Genomic DNA, 10850 nt, shown 5'->3' with positions numbered 1-10850 from the left:
GGAGAGGGGGAGAGGGGGAGAGGGGAGAGGGGGAGAGGGGGAGAGGGGGAGAGGGGGAGAGGGGGAGAGGGGGAGAGGGGGAGAGGGGGAGAGGGGGAGAGGGGGAGAGGGGGAGAGGGGGAGAGGGGGAGAGGGGGAGAGGGGAGAGGGGGAGAGGGGGAGAGGGGGAGAGGGGGAGAGGGGGAGAGGGGGAGAGGGGGAGAGGGGGAGAGGGGGAGAGGGGGAGGGAGAGGGAGAGGGAGAGGGAGAGGGAGAGGGAGAGGGAGAGGGAGAGGGAGAGGGAGAGGGAGAGGGAGAGGGAGAGGGAGAGGGAGAGGGAGAGGGAGAGGGAGAGGGAGAGGGAGAGGGAGAGGGAGAGGGAGAGGGAGCTGTCAGAAGCAAACCAAGTGAATTTAAGGGCAAGGTGAAAGTTGGAGGCAAAGGTGGCGAAATTGACAAGCTCACCATGGGCGCATGAGGCAGCAGGGGAAGAGTGAGGGGTAGTACCAGGGAAGACTTGGAACATGGACAGTTCTACATATCCAGTGAAGAGGCAGGCATAGCTGGGGTCCATTCGGGTGCCCATGGTTACCCCAAATCAGGAGAAAGCGGCAGGAGCTGAAGGAAAGTTGTTGAGGGTGAAGACCAGTTCTGCCAGATGGAGGTGGTGGTGCTGGAGGGGTCATATTCAGGTTTAATATCACTGATATACGTCATGAAATATGTTGTTTTCAATCAGCAGTACATTGCAATATATACTAAAAACTATACAATACGAAATATATATAACAAATTTAATTAGTGCTAAAAGAACCAAATAAGTGAGGTTCATGGGTTCATTGTCCATTTAGAAGTCTGATGGCAGAGAGGAAGAAGTTGAATGTTTCTTCGGGCTCCTGTACATCCCCCCCGATGGTAGCAATGAGGGCATGCCCTGGGTGACGGGGATCCTTTCTGATGGATGCTGCCATGTTGAAGGCAATGATTGTTGAATTAGTGAATCAGAATCAGGTTTAATATCACTGACATTTGTGAAATTTGTTGTTTTGTGGCAGGAGTATATTGCAATACATAATATTGTAGGCCTCCGTTAGTGTCGTGAGACCATGAATTTGCACCTTGGAAGGTTTCCAGGGCGCAGGCCTGGGCAAGGTTGTATGGAAGACTGGCAGTTGCCCATGCTGCAAGTCTCCCCTCTCCACGCCACTGACGTTGTCCAAGGGAAGGGCATTAGGACCCATACAGCTTGGCACCAGTGTTGTGGCAGAGTAATGTGTGGTTAAGTGCCTTGCTCAAGGACACACACACGCTGCCTCAGCCAAGGCTCAAACTAGCGACCTTCAGGTCATTAGACGAACGCCTTAACCACTTGGCCATGTGCCACACAATACATAATAATAAAAATATTAATATAAAAAGTAAAAAGTGAGGTAGTGTTCATGGATTCATTGTCCATCATAAATCAGATGGTGAACTAGAAACACACCCATTAAATAACAACTTCACAAAACACTTATTTCAGAGTTCATCCAAATTCTACCTATTTAAATTATTAATATAAAATGACTGAGCAAAGCAAGCCAATCTCAGAGATCTCACTGAAATCTATTGAACATTGAAAGGCCTAGACAGAGTGGATGTGGAGAGGAAGTTTCCTATAGTGGAGAAGTCTAGGATCAGAGGGCACTGACTCAGAATGCAAGGACATCTCTTTAGAACTGAGATGAGGAGGGATTTCTTTATCCAGAGGGTAGTGAAACTATGGAATTCATCATCACAAACGGCTGTTGAGGGTATATTTAATGGGTATATTTAATGAGTGGGGTTAGGAGAGAAGACAGGAGAATGGTGTTGAGAGGGATAATAAAACAGCCATGATGGCAGACTCGATGGGCTGAATGGCCTAATTCTGCTCCTATGTCCTACGGTCTGGAAAATCCATTAGGGTAGTAATTTCAATTGCAAATGCTTTTGCACTGTTGAACGTAGAAAGAAAATGCAGAATGTGTGTTTCAGGTTTGCAGCAAGAAATTACCAAGTCTAATACAGAAATATTATAATCAGTTTATTAGTTCCATTTAGAAGACAAATTTAAAGACAGTTTTCCTAACCAACATGGGTATATTTGTTCCCCCACCACCACCACCACGTCCCCAATAATTTGCAATGGAAATAGTTTTCATTCTCAGAACTCAAATGTGATGGAGCAGGTTACATAGTGCCTTGCACTGCAGAATAAGAAAAAAAAGGAATGATTCTAAGAAAGACAGTAAAAGTCCCGGGATAACTGTACAACTGGAAACACTGCTATTTTAGAGTACCGAGACACTAAAAACGACTATAAAGGTATGAAGATGGGCAATTTTAGATGCAATTTAATATGCATTCTACTTTAACAATTTGGTATTAGTGTTTGATATCCAATAAATTTTAGTTAAGCAATACAATATATTATGTAACAAAATATATATCTGTTACAAAATACTGAGCCCTTTCATATTGTTTAGACATCACCAAGAATACACAGTAAAATCTCTAAACTTGGAACTTGGAAAATGAGGAACTGGAGGCATTTCACACCAACATATACAATCCAAAAAGGAATAGGTTCTTTGATCATTAAACTGTAAATAAGTTGTTCATACTGTATTTAAAAAGTTGAGAGATGTCATTGAAACCTTCCAACTCAGTGCAGTATAGTGCAAACCTCAGCTTCGACAGATGCAAGAAACAACTTCAAAACACAAGACATCACATTTATACTTAAAAGATCTTTACTGAAGATACAAATCTGCTGTCAGCAAAAATAAAGTGCCAAACTTGGGGAGAAAAAGTATATTGTACAAAAAGAGAGCTCGACAAAATAATTTTAAAGCAATTTCTAGATCAAATCTGTAAGCCAGAAGTCAAAAGAGACGATAGAAATCAAGTTCACTTTTGTTTTTATAAATCTTAAAATATGTGCCCTTTGAGCACTGATTTTTCCTGAGAATGTTAGCTTGAGAAATCAAGATTTTCGTACTTCAATTTGAGGACATATTTCATTGCTGCAAAGTTTAATCAATAGATGACTGTAGCTGGAAGTAACAAGTTTTTATCAATAAGGAACATGTTAAGAGTTGTACAAAAGATACAAAGAACTTTTTCTACAGATTCATAGAATTCACTTGCTGAGCCACCACAAACAACTAACAAAGTTGTTTCTCAGGATTGCAGGCCAATGTAATCTTTAGAAGTTCAGCTGACGTGCAGTTGTGCCACATTAAGACTTGAGCACCTAAAGGTAGCTGTGAATGCAGAGGTATCAAGAACTACGTTGCAATGTAGTTCACAAGCACTATTGAAATGCAGGTTATTGGTACATCGGAACATGCTGAGTAAAGATTTTCAGTGTATGATTATTTCTGCATTTTACAGATGTAGACAGAGTTAGTTTAATAGGATCAATCTCATTCACGGATAAATTGTCTCATGTCCAGCCACGATATATATACCCATTTAAGCCCAATAAGGCACATTTGTATAGTTAAATACAGAGACAGAGAAGGAGCCAATTGAATGGCAGATCATTCAATGCTTGTGATGCAGTGTCAAAAGAGAATAGTTGGAATATTTAAAAAAATTTCTTTGCATTATTACAGACTAAATACAAAGGGAAGGAAAACAGGGTAGTTAAACATTAAATCAGTGTTATGCCACATTAGCTCAACACAAACACGAGGGGAATATGCCCAGCTTTGTAATGGCAAAGGAACTTAGAGGAATTTAATTCTAACCATAAAAAATTGCACTTGGCAGGTTTCATCTTTCAGCAAACAAGAATTCAGCACGTGCCAGCACACAAGAATTGAGTATACCGTTCGCTTTCTTTTCCTCACAACAGCCAGCTACAAATATAATCAATTATCACCAAACCCATAAACCCCAACCCAAGGTCTAATCAGCAGGCGTAAACACAAGTGGTTTAGCAGTGGGTCAGAAATGTGAATCACGAGGTTGGTTTGGTCAGAGATAAGAGGATGGATAAGGTCTGAACAGATATGACATGTTTAGGTGCATCTTTGACATGACCACAAAGAAAGCCGCAGTATCACAATGGATAGTGACTTCAGTATATCTAGGTCACTGAACACAAACCAGAGTTGTGTAGGAACTACACTGGGAGATTAACTGGAACTCTGCTATCACTATCATTGTCTTTTGTAACAAATGTTTTCTCTCATTAAGTCAGCTACCATATGTTAGTTTTTTTGGGGAAGAAAAAGTGTATATTTTCTACTGAACAAGCCATTTATCAAACTTGCATCATATGTTACACAAACATTATGAATATGACAGCACTATGAATTTGATTTTGGCTACTTTAAAAAATTAATTTGTTTACAAAAATCAAAAGTGAAAGAACAGATCTGCACAAGACTGTCTTAAAAGTAAACGCAAAACATCACTGGTGGGCAACAAATCTGATTTTTTTTGCATTACGGTTACGTCAAGACAAACCACATTCTCTAAAGAAACTATCAACTTCAGATTGACCAATTACTCAACTACAAACCATATCAAATTGCTCAGAAAAACTAAAGAAAATACAATACACCAGAAAAACTGTCGGCATCTCTTTACAGAGAAAGAAAATTAACGTTCCATCCTGGTAATTTCCATCAGTTCTAATGAAAGTTATCAACTCAAAGCACAAATTTCTTCAGAGGTGCTGCCTGAGGTGCTAAAATTGCAAATTTTAGCATTGTTTTTATTAGATTTTCATCGTATGCAGCTTGCAATCACGTATTTAACACTCTTAGCTATTTGCCTTGGGATTAATCTTACTAATAAGCAAGATCAGTCCATAACCTTACAAATCAATGTTTGAAGTGAAATTCTTAAAAGCCCTCAAATTTAATGAGGTTTAATCCAACAATGAGCACTTCAGTTAACTGGATGACACACACACACACACCAGGATCACACTGATACCCAAACTTCAGTATTTCAAATTTGTGATTATAAAAGTGACCGTGACAAACCATTTGCTCCTGAACACAGAAGATAGTCAGTGAATTTCCAATTTTCCTATCCTGTTTTTCAGCTAGTCAGTACAGAAAGGCAACACAGTTCATTAATTCACTTTTGCTCAAACATAAATCAAAGTGTCAGCTAAGGTATTAGATGTGCCAAACAAAGGAACACGGCAGGGAGATTGACGGAGTGAAAAAACTCTACAAACTAAGAGCCAATGTTTAGTCAATTTTTAACCCTTCTCCCATTCTAAATAATAACAAGCCTTCAAGAAATTAACAAACTCAAGTGCACAGGAGCAACTGGAAAAATCGAGTGCACAGAAGCAATCTTGTTAATGTGAACTAGAACATTATAAATTGTTTCTTGAGTAAAAGTTTAATTTAAAATGTAACTACAACAAAAACATTCTATAACCATTGAAGATCAAATATTAAAACATTAATTTTCAAAAGTAATTGTATGAAAATTAGTGACATTTAATGAAATGGTTTTGTAATTACTTGAAAAAAAAAGCAGACTGTAAATTTTCTCACCATTTCCAATTGAGCTCTTTAAAATGTGTTTTTTTTAAACTACAAGGAACAGGTGACTTTCTTTGAAGGGAGAAATAATTTTCAACAAACACCTCCCTTGTTCGGGTCTCAATTTGAAGTGCACAATGTGAAGACATTCATCGCTTAGTCGCTGATTTCCACTGCAGCACAGTATAATGAATCACACCACAACTACTAAGCAGATCCTTGTGTGTGTAAAAACTGGGCAATATTAAAATTCAAGAGTCAATGATATCTGGTTTAACAAATCTGCTAGACATCCTATTCCAATTGTATCAAATTTCAAACTCCTCTGAAATCATTTGAGCAGTATTTAAGTTTTCTTTTAATTTATGTGATATTTAATTTCAAACTTGCAGTATTGAGGGCTTTTTATTGACAAAATATTTCATTTCAAACTTGAGGGAAAATACAACAGAATACAAACCACGAGGAATATGACGTATTTATTCTCTACGTACTGTAAGCAAATCAAGTAACTAGAGAGATCATGGTTACAACCAGCCTATGAATTTTGATTTGCGGTCAGCAATGCATCCCTGCAGAAGAGCAAATATCATTAGTATATTGAAGTTTTAGGCACAAGTTTTCTTTTAAGGTTAGCAGGTATAGCTTATGGCTAAAGTCAGAAGTCATTGAGGGAAGTTAACAGACCTCAGAAACAGTTTTACTTAAATACCAAAGCCGATATTTCACTTTCAATCGCTGCTGTCATCATCGTCGTCTTCATCAGATAGATTTCTAGGGGACTGAAGGGATCCACGGTAAAACTCGGAACGATTTGGGAGAGTTGCAGTCAGTTGTCCAGTGGAAAGCATATCAAAACAGAAAGAGCACACACGCACTGGTTTGGAAGACTGGCTGGGCAGAAGGAATCTTTTTTCTGAACAAGGCCCACACACAACAAATCCACATTTGCGGCAGTGATGTCGACGGCTGACCGGGGTGAATTTAACTTTCTGACAGCGCATGCATATATTTGCCTCAGAATCAGGAACCCAGACCGCAGCGTGCTCACTATTGGGCACTTTTCCACTTTTTGACAGCAAATCTGTGACACACTTATTGATGTGATTCATCCACTCCGATTTCTCAGTAGCTGTGGCAGCATAGACAGCAAAGGACTTGGTTGGAGTTTTAATGAGCCAGCCATTACGCAGATCACCATCATCTTCAATGGAATCAATGGTAACGTTTTCCAAAGGAATAATATGCTGCTTGTTATATCTCTTCTTTTGGATGACAATATTACCGTAGACAAGGATGTCGTTGAACAAGAAAAACTGCCTGGCTTTCGGCTTCTTCCGACAGAGCTTTGTAAGAACTCCCTCACCTATGAGTACCCGACCTGGTATGGTTAGGGGCTGCCCAGCTGCTCCGAAGCAGCTCTCCACCATGCCAATGCGCCGAGCATTTGCCTCACTGTTTGCCAAGCGGTCCACCATCTTGTTTTCTGCAAGGGAAAAATTAAAGGTTTTAGCAATCCTCTTCAAAAGGCAAAACAGCAGCTAAACAAAACATAGCACCCACCAAGGATATCACTGCAGTAGGGCAGGAGAAAATAAGTGACAAAGCAAGGTACTGCACCGGGGATGAAACATTCAACTAACGTTCAAAGTACATTTATCAAATTACATACACGCCACCATACACAAACCTAAGATTCATTTCCTTGCAGGCATTTATAGAAGATACACAATAGAATCAATGAAAGACCACACAAAAAAGGACAGTCAATCTATGTGCAAAAGACAACAAATGATGCAAATACAAAAAAATAAAAAAAATAATAATAATAGGTTATAATAAAGAACACAAGATGAAGAGTCCATAGGTTGCGGGAACAGTTCAGTGATGGGGCAAGTGAAGTTGAGTGAAGTTATCCCCTTTGGTTGAAGAACCTAATGATTGAGGGGTAATAATTGTTCCTGAACCTGGTGGTGGTGAGTCCTGAGGCTCCTGTACATCCTTCCTGATGGCAGCAGTGAGAAGAGAACTTGGGTGGTGGGGTCCCTGGTGATGGATGCTTTTTCATGCAATAGCACTCCATGTAGTGTGCTCAATGGTAGGAAGGGCTGGACCATATCCACTACTTTATGTAGGCTTTTTCGTATAAGGTATTTCTATGCCAGATTGTGAGGCAACCAATGTACTCTCCACCACACATCTATAGAAGTTTATCAAAGTTTTAGATTTCATGCCAAACCTTCACAAACTTCTAAGGAAGTGGAGGCGCTGATGTGCTTTCTTCGTAACGGCACCATTGTGCCGGGCCCAGGACAGGTCTAACACTGAGAAATCTGAAGTTGCTGACCCTCTCCACCTCTGATCTCCTGATGAGGAATGTCTCATGGACTCCAGTTTCCTACTCCTGAAGTCAATAATCAGCTTCTTGGCGTTGCTCATTGATGATGTTGTGACACCACTCAACCAGATTTTCAATCTCCCCCCTATATGTAGATTCATCACCACCTTTGAATCAGTCTATGTCAGTGGTGTCATCAGTAAACCTGAATATGGCATTGAAGCTGTGCTTAGCCTCAGTCACAGGTGTAAAGCAAGTGGAACAGGGGGCTAAGAACGCAGCCTTGTGGTGCATCTATGCTAATGAAGATTATGGAGATGTTGAACTGACTGGGATCTACAAGTGAGGAAGTAGAGAACCAGCTGTAATTATGCCAACGTTGTCATTTGTCGTGCCAAATGCTTGCTGTAACTGCATATTGCTTGGAGAGCTTTCAAACGGGTTGCATCACTGTCTGATATGGAGGGGCCACTGCACTCAGAAAAACTGCAGAAAATTGTAAACTCAGCCAGCTCCATCGTGGGCACTGGTCTTCCCAGCATCAAGGCCACCTTCAAAAGGTGTCACCCATCATTAAAGACCCCCATCACCCAGGACATGCCCTCTTATTGCTGCAGGAAACAGGTACAGGAGCCTGAAGATGCACACTCAACAGCTTCTATCCCTCCACCAGATTTCTTACCAAACACTTTCTTTTTTAAGAAAAAACTTATTGCACTACTTGTTTACTCTTTTCCATGGATGCTGCTTGGCCTGCCGAGTTCCTCCAGCATTTTGTGTGTTGCTTTTATTTCTATGGTTTTTGCCTATTATTAAAAATTAATGTATGATTGAGGTTTAATTAACCTTATCTGTGTCATTCTATCAAAGGTCTTCCAATTATCCAAATACTTACTAATGATTGAGCTAATTTCAACTTCAAAACAATCTAGATGTCAAAAATGGGATGCCCCTGTAGCATAGTGGTTAGCACTGTGCTGTTACAGATCACTGCAATTCTGGCACCCATCTGTAAGGAGTTTGTACGCTCTCTCTGTTAACTGCATGGGTTTCCTTTGGGTTCTCTGGTTTCCTCCCACAGTCCAAAGGTGTACCAGTTAGTACCCAAGTTGTCCTGTGATTAGGCTAGGTTGGTAGCTGGGTAATGTGGTTCATTTGGGTTGCAAGGGTCTGCTCTGCATTGTACCTCTAAATAAATCAATCAATCATGGCGGTCCTTTTACCAATTCACTCTGCCTCTGTCTAAACTTATTTGCCAGGTACCCAGTTACTAATTGTTATTTACAGATTCAGGCAGACTGACCTATAGTTTTTCATTTTCACTGTCACAACTTTGGAGGATACACTTGTTACCTCTCAACAAAAACAGTTCTAAACTCCGGAAATTTCCCACAGACTGGCTCCCATAAGCAGCAACATATTCATAGCTTGATCATTTTTGTTAGTAATATTGAGTGAGGGATTGGCGTTGCCTAGAACACCAGGAATAACTCCCCAGCTCTTGAAAAAAAACAATCCAAGACAGACTGTCAAGGTTTAATGTCCCAAAGACAACCAATCTAATTACTGTAGTACCAATGTCAACCCAGATTAATAAATATTACAAAGGTACACCTGTTTCTGTCACGTAATGATGCTGATAAGCCTATTCGCGCTTTTATACTGAATAGACTAGATTATTACAGTGCACTTTTAACTGGACTTCCAAAGCAATCTATTGACAAACTAACTCATTCAGAACGCTGCTGTTAAACTTTTAACCAAAACTAGGAGAAGGAACACATCATTCCCATCCGAGCTACTCTGAATTGACTTCCTGCATCTTTTAAAATTGATTTTAAAAGTTCTCTTACTTGTTTTTAAAAAGTCTCAATGGTCCAGGACTGGACTACACCCTAGAATCACTTCGGTTTATAATTCTGCTCGAGCTCTCAGGACTTCTTAGAAACATAGAAAACCTACAGCACAATACAGGCCCTTCAACCCTCAGAGTTGTGCTGAACATGTCCCTACCTTAGAATTACTAGGCTTACCTATAGCCCTCTATTTTACTAAACTCCATGTACCTGTCCAGGGGTCTCTTAAAAAGCCCTATCGTATCCGCCTCCGCCACCTCTGAGTAAAAAACTTATCCCTGATGTCTCCTCTGTACCTACACCCCAGCACCTTAAACCTGTGTCCTCTTGTAGCAACAATTTCAGCCCTGGGAAAAAGCCTCTGACTATCCACACGATCAATGCCTCTCATCATCATATACACCTCTATCATGTCACCTCTCATCCTCCGTCGCTCCAAGGAGAAAAGGCCGAGTTCACTCAACCTATTCTCATAAGGCATGCTCCCCAATCCAGGCAACATCTTTGTAAATCTCCTCTGCACCCTTTCTATGGTTTCCACATCGTTCCTGTAGTGAGGCGACCAGAACTGAGCACAGTACTCCAAGTGGGGTCTGACCAGGGTCCCATTTTGCTGCAACATTATCCCTCGGCTCCTAAATTCAGTTCCACGATTGATGAAGGCCAATGCACTGTATGCCTTCTTAACCACAGAGTCAATCTGCACAGCTCCTATGGACTCGGACCCCAACATCCCTCTGATCCTCCACACTGCCAAGTCTTACCATTAATACTATATTCTGCCATCATATTTGTCCTACCAAAATGAACCACTTCACACTTATCTGGGTTGAACTCCATCTGCCACTTCTCAGCCCAGTTTTGCATCCTACCAATGTCCCACTGTAACCTCTGACAGCCCTCCACACTATCCACAACACCTCCAACCTTTGTATCATCAGCAAATTTACTAACCCATCCCTCCACTTCCTCATCCAGATCATTTATAAAAATCACAAGGAGTAAGGGTCCCAGAACAGATCCGAGGCACACTGGTCACCGGCCTACATGCAGAATATGAAAACCCAAACACGAGGAATTCTGCAGATGCTGGAAATTCAAACAACACACACCAAAGTCGACTGTACCTCTTCCTAG

General features: G+C 40.8%; 1 protein-coding gene across 1 annotated transcript in view; it reads right to left on the bottom strand.

Annotated features, from left to right (window-relative positions):
* Nucleotides 1–2031: 2031 nt before the first annotated feature.
* Nucleotides 2032–10850, bottom strand: part of plekhf2 (pleckstrin homology domain containing, family F (with FYVE domain) member 2) — a 41895-nt gene continuing 33076 nt past the window's right edge. Inside the window, exon 2 of the mRNA XM_063067328.1 lies at nt 2032–7005. Within this exon, the coding sequence (XP_062923398.1) occupies nt 6251–6997 (747 nt within the window). The 5' untranslated portion in view covers nt 6998–7005 and the 3' untranslated portion in view covers nt 2032–6250. The remainder of the gene's footprint in view (nt 7006–10850) is intronic.

The sequence above is a fragment of the Mobula hypostoma genome, chromosome 1 (genome assembly GCF_963921235.1).
Source record: "Mobula hypostoma chromosome 1, sMobHyp1.1, whole genome shotgun sequence".
Taxonomy (NCBI): domain Eukaryota; kingdom Metazoa; phylum Chordata; class Chondrichthyes; order Myliobatiformes; family Myliobatidae; genus Mobula; species Mobula hypostoma.
The sequence above is the reverse complement of the archived record's forward strand: the minus strand, read 5'-3'. Positions and strand labels throughout refer to the sequence as shown.